Source organism: Neltuma alba, unplaced genomic scaffold (assembly GCF_004799145.2).
Source record: "Neltuma alba isolate B1F8T4 unplaced genomic scaffold, ASM479914v2 tig00001817_pilon, whole genome shotgun sequence".
NCBI lineage: Eukaryota > Viridiplantae > Streptophyta > Magnoliopsida > Fabales > Fabaceae > Neltuma > Neltuma alba.
In genome coordinates, this window is record NW_021632628.1 from 4,341 (window position 1) to 20,629 (window position 16,289).

Consider the following 16,289-nt stretch of genomic DNA (forward strand, 5'->3'; position numbering starts at 1 on the left):
CAAATTCGGATCAGAACGCAAAAATGGAGCACACATTCATATAATCTGACCCAGATTGACCCTTTAAACATCCAGAAACCCTATTTTCAAACAATTACTCCATTCTCTCATCCCTAACATCTCTATTCTCTCATCTTCTTGCTTTTCCACCTCCATCTTCTTCCCTACCCATTTCCTTCACCTTTCCTTCACTCTATCTCATTTCCTTCTCACTAGTGCAAAATACTAATTTAGCTTCTACTTTTGGTGTCAGTTATAGAGGAAACAGAAGTTGTATGTTGTTTCATCACTTTTCGCTTCTGACCTGCTTAGACCTGAAGCCATAAACTTACATATGACTTCTGTTCAATTTTGAACAGACTCCATAAATATACCAAATAATTTTAAATTATATTTCATCATTTCATATAATAGCATTAGGACATCTTCTTCTATAAGGTATAAAGGCATTATTACATACTATGGTTTCATTTTTATTTAATTAATTCCATTAAAAATTTTAATTATTTAAATAGAAATAATATATTTTTTAAATTCTTTTTATTTTTTCTTTTTCACTAATTGAATGGTTTTTAATGAGAAATTTTCTTTTAAATGATTTTATACAATTAAAAACTTGATTTATTTCAAACTTAGATGAAGAAATTATCTATTTATATTAGGTACAATATCTAGTATATATCTAACCAGATGCTGTGTGCAATTTTTTTTTTAGTACAAGCTGTATGTAAGTTTTTTAAAGGCCTACTGCGTCTGGCCCATTACCAGCAGCCGTATGGTGCATATGGCTTCAGTCCCATTTCGGGCCTGAAGCCATAACACGTTGAGCAACTTAAAAAAAGAAAAATCCCCGCTTCCCTCCATATTTTCATCAGCGCGCCTTCCAGTCTTCCGTGTACAGTCATCAGCTCTGGGTTCTTCTTGCCCCGTTCCTCCATGTCTGTCTTTGCGGGTGTTCAAGTGGGTCTCGCCGGAAGTTTAATCAGTGTCCCGTGGGTCTCGAGCTGATCGTTTCCCCCCTTCCCTTCATATTTTCATCAGCGCGTCTTCCCGTCTTCAGTATATGGTCATCAGCTCTGGGTTCTTCTTGCCCCATTCCTCCATATCCGTCTTCGTGGGTGGTCGAGTGGGTCTGGTCGGAAGTTTAATCAGTGTACCGTGGGTCTCGAGCTGATCGTCTTGCCTTCCTTTTGTTCTATCTTTGAATTGGTTCCGGGTCTCGCCTTCTTCGTTCTGTCTTCAAGGTGGCAGTTGGGGCTGGTGTTCTTCTTCTTCACGTTGGGTTCGAACAGGTTCGGGGGTCTCATCTTCCTCTTTATCTATCTTTGGGTGGCACTTGGAATCTTCCTTCATCGACATTTGGGTATCACCGAAGCTGCTCTGTTCTTTCCTCCTCACCGTCGTCGCTGATGCCTTAGGTCTTGTATATCTCGGTGCCGTGCGTTGACAGTAATTTGTTTGAAGCTTAGGTTCTAGTGAGTATTTTAGTTTTGCTGATTGCTGAAACTGAAAAATTGTTTGATCTGTTGAAGAATCGTGTGATTGCCGTATACTCTGTTCGTTCGGTTTTTTTTTTTAAATTGTTGCTATGGGATTTTCCACCAGCCTGCTGTTTATTGTACATAGAATGCTAGTTTGGCAGCTGTAAATGAGATGAGAAATTATTTGGTTGAATGGGTTTTACTTGCTAACGTGATGACTAATCCTTACCGTGACTTAGGAGTCGAAATTTTTGTTCTGCACGAAGGGATGCTGTCAAGAATGTGAATGTCTTTTTTTGTATTAAATGTCACTATGTTATGCGAAAATTACATTCTGATCAAACTAGGAAAATGGAGCAGTGGTCATTGAACCAATTCATTTGATAGAAACAAAAACGAATAAAAGTAAAGGAATGAGGTATAGCTTGCATCGCTCCCATTCTGACCCTATTCAGGAATGGGATAAGGGATGTCGTTGGTGCATCTTCTTCTGTTCCTATTGTTCTTGATTGATCTGTTGCTGAACCAATACCAGTCAATTTGATAGAAACAAAAACGAATATATAGATGAGCTGTTATACTTGAGGACTAAATATGTTTGATTTGATTTAATTTATTATATATGTCGAAAAGGGACAAAAATAGATGATAATGTGAAATAGAATTGATGCATATGCATAATACTTGATGTAACATGCACGAAATTACTTTGGTTACAAATAAATAATGCATTTTTTTATAATATATAATTTCTCATATTAATAAAATTTTAATCATTCTTTGACCAAAGTTTTTTTCGATGATATTTGATAATTGTCACTTTTTTTCTAGAGTTAGTATTGATGAGTATTATTGAGATTATATTTGTTAGAATATCATATTGACTCTGAAAACTTGCCCTGTTGTTTCATTTGGTATCATATTGCTTTGAAGTTGAATTAGAACTTATAGAGTTTGAATGAAGTTAGAATTTGTAATGTATAGCTTTGAAGTTGAATTAAATTTGATCAGAGTTGATAAAAGTCACATTGCTCTGGAGTTAGTGTAAATGAGAAATACCATTGAGATTTGCTGGAATATATGTTTGATTAGGAGATAACAAGGTTAAATTGAGGGTTTAATGCATGGGAGACGTCATTTTTTAAGCTGTCATGCTGCTGGGTTTTTTATTACCTTAAAAAATAATAAGGTGTTGATATTTGATTTAGGTAATCATGGATCGTAGTTGGATTGACGCTCTACGAACAAGTGACGAATATGAGCGTGGGGTGGATCAGTTTTTGGAATTTGCAAAGAATAATGTTCCTAATAACAATGGATTGTTTTATTGTCCTTGTGTTAAATGTATGAATGGGTTGCGACAAGTTACAACAGAAATAAAGGATCACTTGATTTGTTTTGGGTTCTACAAAGCATATAGACAATGGGTATTGCATGGTGAGTCTAAAAAACATAAAGTGTGCCAGATTGAGAAAGATGATATGGATATGGATGAGCGAGTGGAAGATATGATTCATGATGTAGGTGTTGATGTTGTTGAGCAATTACATAAATATAGTAACTTGTGCAATGATGCCGAAAAGCCTTTATATCCTGGGTGTACAAAGTACACAAGGTTGACAGCAGTGTTAAAGCTAGTCAACTTAAAAGCAAAAAATGGGTGGAGTAATAAGAGTTTCACAGAGTTGCTTATATTGTTGAAAGATATGCTTCCAGAAGGTAATATACTTCCAGATCGTAATTATGAGGCAAAGAAGATATTGTGTCCAATGGGATTAGGATATAAAAAGATACATGCTTGCCCCAATGACTGTGTATTATATAGAAAAGCATATGATGAGCTGGATGCATGTCCGGTCTGTGGGACATCACGTTATAAAGTAAAAGAGATGGAGGGTGGTGATGTTATTTCTAAGGGGCCTCCTGCAAAGGTATTGTGGTATCTTCCTATAATACCAAGATTTAAACGTTTATTTGCTAATGCAAATGAGGCAAAGAAGTTGAGATGGCATGTTGAAGAAAGGAAAACTGACGGAATGCTTCGACATCCTGCTGATTCTTCTCAATGGAAAAGGTTTAATCAATTATTTTCTGAATTTAGTAATGAGCCTAGGAATCTTAGGCTTGGACTTTGCACAGATGGGATGAATCCTTATGGAAATCTTAACAGTCAACATAGCTCATGGCCTGTTCTCTTAGTGATTTATAATCTACCTCCTTGGTTGTGTATGAAACGCAAGTATATTATGTTATCTTTGATGATTTCTGGCCCAAGACAGCCAGGAAATGATATAGATGTTTATCTAGCACCGTTGATTGATGATTTGAAGATGATGTGGGAGGTAGGTGTAGATGTATTTGATGCATATCATGAAGAGTCTTTTAAGTTAAGAGCTATGATTTTTTGCACAATAAATGATTTTCCTGCTTATGGAAACTTATCCGGATATAGTGTTAAAGGGCACAATGCATGCCCTATATGTGAAGACAGGACATCTCACCAGCAGTTATCACATGGAAAGAAGACAGTTTATCTTGGTCATCGAAGATTTCTTGAACCAGGACACCCTTATCGAAGGAAGAAAAAGGAATTTAATGGCTTTCAAGAGTATAGGGACCCTCCAGAGCCACTTACTGCAGACCAAGTATATGAACGGGTGAAAGACATTGATACAGTATTGGGTAAAAGCCAAAAAAGAGTAACTGAGAAGAATCTCTGGAAGAAGAAGTCTATCTTTTTTGATCTCCCTTATTGGAAATATCTTGAGGTAAAGCATAGTATTGATGTGATGCATGTGGAAAAAAATGTGTGTGAAAGTCTAATTGGAACACTATTAAATATAAAGGGAAAGAGCAAGGATGGTAAGAAAGCAAGATTAGACTTACTTGAAATGGGGATTCGAACACACTTGGGTCCAAGAACTGATGGAAAGAGAACTTACATGCCCCCAGCCTATCATACTTTGTCGAAAAGAGAGAAAAAAAGCTTTTGTCAATGTCTACAAAGTATTAAGGTGCCACAAGGATATTCTTCAAATATCAAAAAGCTTGTATCAATGAAGGATTTAAAATTAGTAGGCATGAAGTCCCATGATTACCACATTTTGATGCAACAATTCTTACCAATAGCAATTCGAGACATATTAGAGAAAAAGGTGAGAAATACAATAATTAGATTATGTTCCTTCTTCAATGCCATATGTAGTAAAGTCATTGACCCAGAGAAATTGGATGAATTGCAGAATGATATTGTCATTACCTTATGCCAACTTGAAATGTACTTTGTGCCGTCATTTTTTGATATCATGGTACATCTAATTATACATTTGGTGAGAGAGATAAAGTTGTGTGGCCCAGTTTATTTGCGTTGGATGTACCCATTTGAGCGATATATGAAAATCCTTAAAGGGTATGTGAAGAACCCACATCGACCTGAAGCGTCTATTGTTGAAAGATATGTTGCTGAAGAGGTTGTTGAGTTTTGTACTGAATACCTATCTGGAATAAAACCTATAGGACTTCCTGAGTCTCGCCATAAGGGAATGAGAGTTGCAGGTCAAGGGACGCGAGGGTTTAATGTGAGGCCTATGAAGCGTGATGATGTAGAACAAGCGCATATGTACATCTTAAATAACATTGATGAAGTTCAAGATTACTTGTTTGAGCATAAAGAGGAATTAAGGGTTCAAAACCCTAAAAAGGCAGATAAATGGTTGCTAAGTGAGCACAATAAATGTTTCTCGCTTTGGTTTAAGGCAAAGGTAAAGCAAGATCGTCAAAAGTTCAATGTTTCTGATACAGTAAGATGGCTAGCTAGTGGGCCTAACTATAATGTCACAACTTGGAGTGGATATGACATCAATGGCTATTCATTCTACACAAAATATCAAGATGATAAGAGCACTATGCAAAACAGCGGTGTTATGGTAGTTGCAGAAGCAATGCACTTCTCTAGTTCTAAAGATAAAAATCCTAAATGGGCATCCATGCAGTATTTTGGGATTATTGAAGAAATATGGGAAATTGACTACTATAAATTCAAAGTGCCAATTTTCAAGTGTAAATGGGTTGATAGCAATAATGGTGTTAAAATAGATATGTCAAGTCTTGCACTGATAAATCTTAACAAAGTAGGTCATAAGGAGGATCCTTTTATTATGGCAGTTCATGCAAAGCAAGTCTTTTATGTCACAGATCCAATTGATAAAAATTGGTCCGTGGTTCTACATGGGAAAAGCCTGATTGCTTATGAAGAGAATGATGAATCTTATTGTGACATTGGTGAGACTCCTCTTTCTATGTCAACCATGCCTCAATTGGATGAAGAAGATAAAGAAGATGGTGTACATAGCATAACAAGTGAGCATGGTGATAAAGAAGATGATATGTATGGCGTAAGGACTGATCATGATGAAGGTTTATGGGAGACTTAATCATAATTAATCAAACTCTTATGACAACAATATTAGTAGAGGTGTTTTTAACTTTTGTGTAAGCTTTTCAACATCGTTTCTTTTGATATGTTTGATTATAATTTTAATTTATTATTCTTTGTTATTGAACTCATTTATATTCCTATTTTCGAAGGTATACATGGAGAATTCGTCCAGTATTGGCAACAAAACCACAAAGTCAAAAAATTGTAAAAGAGGCGTCACACGGCTTACTAAATTAGCTCAAGCAGATGGAGGCAAGATTCATATTGAATTTGATAAGAGAGGAGAGCCAATTGATTGGAAAGAAGGGAACACATTTAGAAGTTTTGTTGCACTTGTTGCACGTCAAAAAATTAGCATTTTGATAGATGAATGGGATAAAGTGAAACAAAATGATAGAAATGAAGTTTGGGATACTATACTGGTACCTCTCATTGCATCCTATATCTACTTTTTATTTAGCTATTATATTGTAGTATATGTTATTACTAATTTTATTGCTTACATGTGTTCCTTTTGCAGATTACTTATGACATACCTGATACAATGTTTATGAAGGAGAAGTGGCTCTCTTATGCAGCAGCGCGGTGGAGGGACTTTAAGTCCAAACTCACAAGAAATTATATATTTAATGAAAAGGGCAGTGAAAGTGATCATGATGTTGATGATGACAGTAACTTTGAAAAGCCTTGGCAGAAATACTCATATATTGATGAAATGACATGGATGAAATTTGTTGAAAGCAGATACAATTCTGATTTTTTGGTAAGTAAAAGAAGAATTTGATGTTAAAGTAGTATTTATTTAATGTTTGCTTTTTTATAAATATTTTTCATTGTTTTATTAGGAAAAAAGAAAAAGAGGTAAGGAGAAACAGGAAAAAAATCTATACCCCCATACCTTGTCTCGTGGAGGTTATGCATTGCTGAACAACAAAATGATGGAAGAAAAATGGGAGGCTAAGAGACAACTTGCAGAGGCGAAGGATGATGGAGATGTTTCTCCTCCATCTCCTGTCAATCGTGCTCAAGCATGGAAGAGAGCTCGAATGAATAAGAAAGGGGAGTTTCTTACTGAAAAGGCTAGAGAAGTAGCAAAAAAGATTGTAAGTATTTTGTAATTAACAAACTTGTTATATGCTAAAGGAATAGTTTTCTGATTGCATTTCCTATTTACTTGTCATAGGACTCCTTGGAAGAAGCAGTTACTCAAGGAACCTTTGTTCCTACTGGTAGGCAGGATATCTTAACCACAGCATTAGAGAAGGAAGAGCACCCTGGCCGCGTTAGAGGATTACCAAGAAGTGTCGGTATTAGAGAATACTTTGGACCACCACCTTCTAATCACGGCCCAAAAGGTGTACCATTACAGCAGGTGCAAATGATGATAGAGGAAGCAGAAAAGAAAGCTGATGCAAGAGTAACAGCACTAGAAAAAGATTTTCAAGAAAAAATTATGCAAATGGAATCAATGATGAAATCTTTTAGTTCGATGCATTCGCAGTCTTTGCAAGCACAACAACCTTCTATGCCTCTAAGTACAAAAGGTAGTTGTGTGGCAGAAGAAGTGTCATGTATGCTTTATGTAGAGGATCCTAATAAACGTTTAGTTGCACATGGAAAGGTATACAAATTTGCAACAAGGATCCATCATCAAGAGATTCTAGATTACCAGGTGAAGGTGGTGGTTGAAGAGGTTGTGGATGCTAATGCATTAGTGCCATTCCCTGATGAGGAGGTAAAAACAGTGGGACAAGCTAAACATAATTTCATTCTTTGGCTAAGGCATCTAGTTACCACTACCACTGAGGTATGAATTATTTATGATCTTTCACTTCCTAATTCACATGGTATGCATTTCTAATTTTATATTTGTCATTGATTAGGAAGTCTACCAATCAAAGGATTCTTTTGATTCAAATCCTCAACATGCTATTGAACGTAGTGCCAAACCAAAGCGAGATAGCTTGAGCCAGCTAGCTTTAGCTTTTGTTGATATGGACAATACTGTTCAACTAAATATGAGTAGAGAGATTGTGGGGCGAGCTATTGAATTAACAATCTTCAAGAGAGATGTTGCTGAATTTCTTGCTTTTGATTTGCTAAACATATCAATAATTCAATTTTGTCTCATGTAAGTATGAATTTTATTTTAACTTTACATATATGTTGTTTTTAATTTTCTTACTAACTTATTTTTCATTCTTATAGGTATCTCCACAATCTTTGCAAAGAATTGGGTAGGGCTAATAATTATGGATTCTTATGTCCACATCATATTCAACCAACCGGAAATACTTTCAGTGGGAGAACATCATACATTGGAAGTACGATTAAAGAAGGAAATAAAAAGTGTTGGTTTGCACCAATTATAGAAAGGTACTTTGTTCTAATTCACCTCTTAATTAAATAAAAACTTTCTTAATGATATGGTGTTAATGTTAACTCATGTTGTAGTGGTCATTGGAGGCTTGCTGTTATCTGTCCATCTGACTGGACCATATATTGGTTTTGTTCTCTGCAATGGGAAGTAAGTGAAGATATGAAAGGAGTTCTTGAATCGTAAGTATTGTGTGTAACTTTATTTTGCAAATATATTATCATTATAAATCAATTTCTTACAAGTATTTGATATAAATAGATCTTTGAAGATGCACTCTAAATTGATGAGAAAGAATAGCCAAAGTTTTGTCAATTGGGTTTATGTAAAGGTATGTATTTTAAATTTAAACAATGGTGAGATTAATTATATTGATCACTCTTGTTTTGTGTATATTTGTAGTGCCATAAACAACTAAAAGATGTGGAATGTGGATATTATGTGATGAGGTATATGTATGAAATCATCTCTGGGGGTATAACCAACTCATTCCACAAGGTAATAATATTATATGAAAATAATAATTCTAGTATAAATATTGAGTTGTTTTTAATATTACTGATGTTACAATTTTTTCCATTTGGCAGCATTTTCAAAATTTGGACCCATATTCTGATTTACAGATGAGAGAAATACGCAGCATATGGTCAGAGTATTTCTTGAATTTAACAAAATTAGAATAGAAGGTGATGTATAGCAAGTTCTACATATTTATCCTTTTGTTAAACATGTTAATACTAGGTTCATACTTTTGTTGACAATTCATGTGGTTTGGTTGTAAAAAAAACGTTGTAAATTGGTGGTTATATTTAATATTAGATATAGTTGGTTGTATTAACAGGTTTTTAAGTGCAATTATTATTTAATTAAAAATATTTTTAAAAAAACACTATCTAGACATATGGCTTCTGTTATAGTGTATAACAGAAGCCATAAGTTACCTACGGCTTCTGTTCTGCAGAGAACAGAAGCCATACGTCCAACCTACAGCTTCTGTTCTGCAGAGAACAGAAGCCATATGTCCAACGTAGGGCTTCTGTTCTCTACAGAACAGAAGCCGTATCCGTAGGTCAATATGTATGGCCTCATTTATGCACAATAAGAACAAAAGCTGTGGGTCAATATGTATGGCTTCAATTATGCACAACATGTACAAAAGAAGTTATAATCACGCACCTACGGCTTCTGTAACATCCTGATTTTTAGGCCTAGAAGTATCAGAAATAGCCTGAATGAGATAGGCTACCAGACCCCTTTTAGTAGAGGTCTTAAAGATGAGAAAGGAAGTTAAAGCAGTTTCAGGGACTAAACTGCAAAGTGAAAGTTTTTAAGGGGCTAAAGGGTAATCAAAGTTAGAGGCTCCAGTAAAGTCTCAAAGGCCCAGAAAGAGAAAAGAGGCTAGATACAGACCAAAGGTTAAGTTAGAAGCCTCAAAGAGATTGTTTGATGAGGTTGAGCCTAAGCAGGGGTAAAACCGTAAATTCAGAAAGTTACGGCCATCAGGGGTAAAAATGGAAAGTACTTAGAAAATTCTAAGAAAATCCCAGAAAATGGGAAATAATATTCTAAGACTCTTTTGTGAAGAGAGATGATGAAAATACCCCTGAGGTAACTTAAAAGGAATTTACAAGTTTATGGCTCAATTTAAGATGTAGAGGTAGATTTAATTGTTTGAGTCATAAGGAAACCTTAGAAAATTATGGTAAAATGGGGATGTATGATCTAAGAGACTATAGAAAATTATAAAATTAGTCTCATCCCTAGAAGACAAGCAAAATGGCTTTAAGAATACTTAAAAGCCAGTTGTGCCCAAAAAAGGCATTTTAAAGAATGATTTTTAAGTGGGGCTATAGGCTGAGTTATGACCTGAGAAAATTCACAGATTTTCTCTAGAATATGAGGAATTTTATGATATTTTTGGATGAATTTTTGGAGCTCTGGACTGAATAAAATGCTCCAGTCAAATATTAAATAATTTTGTCCCCTAAATAGGAGACAAAACCAAAGAAAATATCTAAAAGCCATCATGACGATGCTGAGTCAGCATGCTGAGTCATCAAGCGTAATCATGACACCGACGAGTCATCATGCTGAGTCATCAAGCGTAATCATGACACCTACGAGTCATCATGCTGAGTCACCAGAAGATATTTATGGACAGCATAAAAATCAGAACGCAGTATGGGAATATTTTAGACAATCTTTTGTCTACCCATTATAGCGAAATCTCTACTGCATGACTCAGTAAGGTTAAGTAGCCTGTCAGTAGAGCTAATTATTTTCATCTATGCTCCTCTAAGGTGGCACCATATATGTACTTAATTAAGATGAGAAAATAGTGTCAGAACATGTCCTGGTGGTACAGGGTAAGTCAGGACCCGAAAAGTATCTGATATGGTGCAAGATTGGCTTGATAGGTGGAGAAATAATTAAGGAGATATTTTTGCACGAATTTCCATTTATTTTCTCCCTATTTTAATGCCATAAATGATGAAAGGACATAAAAGTGACAAGTGTACGGTTAGATGAGAAAAAGAAAATATTACGTGTACGGCTAGATGGAAGACACGTGTACGGTCGGATGCAAGGCACGTGTGCGGTCGGATTAAAGACATGTGGCTTGATGATGTAAGCATGATGTCATCATGATGAGGTAAGCATGATGTCATAGGACACTTGTCACCGTAAGATCAAAAGAGAAAATGGACAGTCCAGATCGAGCCACGTATTTTTAAGATCAACGGTCCAGATTCGGTCTGTTTTTCTATAAATACCCCCTCCCCTCCCTACCATTTCGTCCAAGCATAAGGAATCCATGGGGAAGCTCTTGCAAAATGGTTTCTAGAGAGAGAAAGAAGAGGGAGAAAGAAAGGCCAAGTGGTTCCAAGCCAGATCAAACTCTAAAACACGGTATGTGGTGGTTATAGCACCTGATTTTATGCCTATTTCGGATTAGTTACTGTGCGTATCTGATTCTGAAATTTTTCATGCTTAAAGTACACTCTGTGAGCTTTAAATCCATAGGTAGAACACTTCATTTGGATATGTGTACGATTTATGGTGATTTTTCAAAGTTAGGGTTTGAAATCTGGAAACAGTGTTGAACTTTTGGAAGAGTTTCGAGTTCCGTACAGTTCCGGTACTGTTCGGCGTAGAACTGGTTCCTGAAACTATTTTTCATTTAAATTTAACTTAAGGATCTTTCAGTGAGACTTGGAAGCACTCAATTTGGAGTTTTCTAGAATTAATTATGAATTTTCAAAGTTGAGCAAAAATTCTGGAAATTCTGCGTGAACAGTACCCGCGAAGCAAAATTTCCAGATTTGGTATTCTTGAATCTAAGGCCATCTAAAGTGGTCCTAATTGACAAGAAATGGATCTTAAGGATGGGAAATGATAAGGTTTATGTTAGAAAAGTTGGAAAGAAAACCCTAAGACTAAGAGAAAGGGTTGAGGTTCAAGAAAGCTAGTCTTGAACTTTATGTAATCTAGTGGTCCTAATGGTTTGTATGATCAATGTGACTATGTTTAGGACCTTTGGAACATCCAAGAGGATGTTTGGTGATGTTGACGGAATGTCCACATGGTTGGAAAGACAAGGAAACCAAAGGAAAAGCAAGGGGAAAGCCATGTTACAAGGTAGTGAACTTACCTATACTGTGTGCTTGATATGTATGCTTGCATGATGTGATTGTGTTGCCATGATGTGACTAAGCTATGATGAAATGTTTGCAAAGTTATGTTTGCAAGTTTATGTTATGTTTTGCCTTGGCAATATGTTATGGAAGCATGAAATGCTTTAGCTTACTTTCCATGGCATTCATGTGTTAATGTTATAACATGTCATGCATGTGCATTATGTCTTGCATGCTTATGGGTAGTGTTTGCTACTGAGATTCTCCCGAATCTCACCCCTCCCTAACCAACCATTTAGGTCAGTCAATGATGGGCAATAATGGCATGAGAAGCAAGGAGAAGTAAGCGGAGAATTATTCTTGTTAATGGATGAGACTGTTGATATATGTATAATTCTACTATTTTGTGAACTATGTTATGGATGCCAATGATACCATGTATTTAATTATAATATTTATGGCATAAATGAAAGTGTATGAGCATGAACGGGAAAGAGTAAGGCCATGTTATGTATGCCAAAGAAATAAAAAGAATTAAAGAGATGTTAAGGGATAAAACGTAAGTCCTGGAGCAGTGAATTTGTAGCTCAGTTTGACCTATCAAACGAGTGAGTTAGGTCATAAGATTTGGCAAGCAAAGAGATCTGATGTTTCTATTTAAAATGAGGGGTAGTTTGCCTGATTCCGATAACCGAGCAGAAAGTTATGCCTTTCCAAAGTTAGGCAAAAATACAGTAAAATCCGAAAATGACCAAATGAACAGTAAATTTTTCAAAGGAAATTGAGCTCGAATTTTAAGGCAATCAGTTCAGAAACTATTTTTCCTCAAAATTTTATCCAAAGAGCTTTCTGTAGAACTTGGAATCACTCAATTTCAATTTTTCTACAATTAGTTATGAATTTTTGAAGTTTGTCACATTTTAAGGTGACAATGAATAGCAACCCGTAAATGAAAATTTTCAAACTTGATTTTTCATCAATTGTAGCCTTCAAAAGTGATTCCAAATGCTTCCGCAAGGAAAGTTAATTGGTATAAACATAAGGTGTTACAGCTTCTGTTCTTAGCCATAGGTCAATACATAGGGCTTCAGTTATGCACAACTGAAGCCATATGTATGGCAACCTACGGTTTCTGTTCTCTTACAACAGAAGCCGTAAGTCATACCTTCCGCTACAATTGCTTCCACTACAGTACATATATTGTAGCGAAAGGTTCTTTTTAACAGAAGCTAAAGGGGGTATTTTGCACTAGTGTCTACTCCCAGCTGCTATGGTTGATAGATTCACTCCAGTTGGAGCTTTTCTTGAAGCTATAGAAGGATAGGGTATATCAACTCTTGAAGAATGGTGGAGTGGCATGAGTTTCTAGACTTCAAAGGGGAATTTAGTTTTACTTTTCAATTTTTAGCTATGATTTATGGCTTTCTAGGTCTAGGAGTTGTAAATTCTTAGTTAGGAACTTTGGATTGTTACTATAATCATTGGTTAATGATTTACATTTGTAGTTTGGATTGGTTAATGTTGAATTCTGTGCTTCAATAAATGTAGTCACATATATGTTTTCTTGTAACTCTCTTGATTCTCTCTTATCTTATATGGTCATGTTTTGATATTGGGTTGATTTTAGGTTGCAATGAACCAATTGTTTGATCATTCTCAAATTACACATTAGGAGAGCTTAATAATGTTTTCATTAATGAAGTTCATTGATTTAAACATTGGACTCAATGAGTTATTGAGATTGTTATTCTAGAAAACCTAATGATTTTATGAAACTCCCAATATCTTAAGTAAACTATGATTTCTATTAAAACCATTTTCAAGAGGTTTCCTATCATTCATTTCTATTCTATCATTATCTTATCAAAAATACCAAAAATATAGTAGCTTAGGTTTATTTCCATTGCATATATTTTAGTTACATTTCAATTTAATCTTAAACTCCAAAACCCTATTTCATTGCATTGCATGACGTTTAGTCTAGCTTAGGTCATCAATAAAGGCTCCCAAAAGTGAACACGACCCAAGTTGCATCATTGTGCTATAATTCTTGCAATTTGGTAAATTTCTTGCATTTGACCCCAAGGCGTAACGATATGGTCAAATCAGCAAACTTGGTCAATCAGTCTATTATGACCCATATTGCACCATATTTAGTCAACGTAAGTGGTAAACTCACTATAAAATCCATCGATATGCTATTCCACTTCCATTTAGGGATATCTAGGGGTTGTAACTCTCCTGTAGGTTTATGATGTTTTGTCTTAACTTTTTAGCAATTGAGATACTTTAATACATACTCTGTGATATCTTTCTTCATTCCAAGCAACTAAAAAAGTTCTCTAATGTCATAATACATCTTAGTGATTCCTAGATGAAGAGTATATCAGCTCTTTTTGGCTTTTGCTAAAATCCTTTTCCTAAGATTGGCTACTTTAGGAACATAAGTTCTGTTCCTAAACTTCAACAGTCCTTCTTCAGAAATTTCAAAGTTTTAGGTCTCACCCTTGTATAACTTTTCTTTGAAGATTTCTGCTAATTGATCCACGCTGTGCTTCTCTAATCTAATTCTTGAGTAGAGCTGTGAATTGCGTTCTACTGCCTTTCCTCTCAACTAACTACATCTGATATAGAGGACCCCAATCTCTGAAATTCTCTGCCAACTTTTGCTTTCTTGATCATTAGTGATACTACTTACACTGCCTTCCTACTTAAGGCATATGCAACCACATTCATTTTTCTTGGATGGTACTTAATTTGGAAATCATAATCCTTAAGTAATTCTATCTATCTACATTGCCTCATATTCAACTCTTTCTGATCTTGAAGATACTTGAGGCTCTTGTGGTCGTAAAACAACTCTATTATTGCTCCATACAGGTAATGCCTCTATATCTTTAATGCGTAAACTATTGACGCCAATTCCAAGTCGTTGTCAGATAATTCTCCTCATAAGATTTTAACGGGCATGAGGCATAGACCACATAGGTCTGTGTAGGATTAGGGAGTACGAGTATGGGAATAGAGGTGAGCTTTCTCTTGAGCTCCTAAAACTAACCTCACTCTTCTCATCCTATAAGAATAGTTGGTTCTTCTTGGTTATCTTGGTCAGTAGAAGAGCAATCTGAGAAAAGTCCTTAATAAATCTTCTATAATACCCCGCTAGTCTGAGGAAACTTCTGATCTCGATCATTGTCTTGGGTTGTTCTAAGTTGAGTGCTGCCTCAATTTTATTGGGGTCGATAGTTACTCCCTCTCAAGAAATCACATGGCCAAGAAAACAAACTTCCTATAGCCAAAACTCACACTTACTAAGTTTGGGAAAGAGCTGCTTCTCTTTGAGGGTATTTAAGATAATTCTCAAGTATTTCTCATACTCTTTAGGAGACTTAGAGTATACTAGGATGTTGTCAATGGACACTATCATGAACTAATCTAAGTAAGGTTGAAAGATCCTGTTCATGTAGTTTATGAATATTGCAGGTGTATTCGTCAATCCAAATGGCATCACTAAGAACTCATAGTGCCCATAACGAGTTCTAAACACAGTCTTAGGGGTATCGTCAGGCTTAATCCTAAGTTGGTGATAGCCAGATCTCAAATCAATCTTAAAAAACACACTGGCACCAACTAGCTGATCCAATAAATCATCTATTCTAAGGAGCAGATACTTGTTCTTAATAGTGACCTTGTTTAGCTCCCTGTAGTCTACCCATAACCTTAGACTGCCATCCTTTTTCTTAACAAATAATACTGGAGCACCCCATGATGAAATGCTTAGTCTAATAAGACCTTTTTCAAGTAACTCCTTTATCTGCTTTTTTAATTTTGCCATCTTATTAGGAGCCATTCTATACGAGGCTTTGGAAATTGGACCCGCTCTAGGTACAATATCGATTGTAAATTCTATTTCTCTATCCGGAGGTAGTCCTTTAATCTTTGTTAGAAATACTTCTAGGAATTCCCTGACAATCGAGATTTCTTTTATCCTCTCTTCTACTTCTGCTTGCATTGAGAAGAAAACAAGGAACCTTGATAGCATTTTCATAGGCATTTGCCCACTTGGGCTTCTATTATGAAGTTTAACCTAACTTTAGGATTCAACTCTACTTCTCTTAAGGGTAGGACCAAGGTTTTGTTCTTATAGTCTAGTAGGATGTTATGGGATAACAACCAATTTAATCTAATTATCATATCAATTTCATGGAAGGGAATACATATTAAATCTAAGGTAATGCAACAGTGCTCATATTGAACAATACAGTTCAAACACACGTCTGACATGACTACCCTAAAGTGTGTAGGTATGGATACATGTATATCGTAAGGCAGTGTATTGATATTTAAGCCAAGTCTTT

General features: G+C 35.6%; 1 protein-coding gene across 1 annotated transcript; it reads left to right on the forward strand.

The window, feature by feature from the left end:
* Positions 1 to 2,695: 2,695 nt before the first annotated feature.
* LOC114712115 (uncharacterized) lies at positions 2,696 to 5,914 on the forward strand. Its single transcript, XM_028896585.1, has one exon. It carries the CDS (start codon positions 2,696 to 2,698, stop codon positions 5,912 to 5,914), a length of 3,219 nt encoding a protein of 1,072 aa, XP_028752418.1.
* The last annotated feature ends 10,375 nt before the right edge of the window (positions 5,915 to 16,289 follow it).

What these genes read in the sequence shown, in the direction of transcription:
- LOC114712115 (XM_028896585.1), top strand. Translation starts at nt 2,696, where the DNA reads ATGGATCGTAGTTGGATTGACGCTCTACGAACAAGTGACGAATATGAG.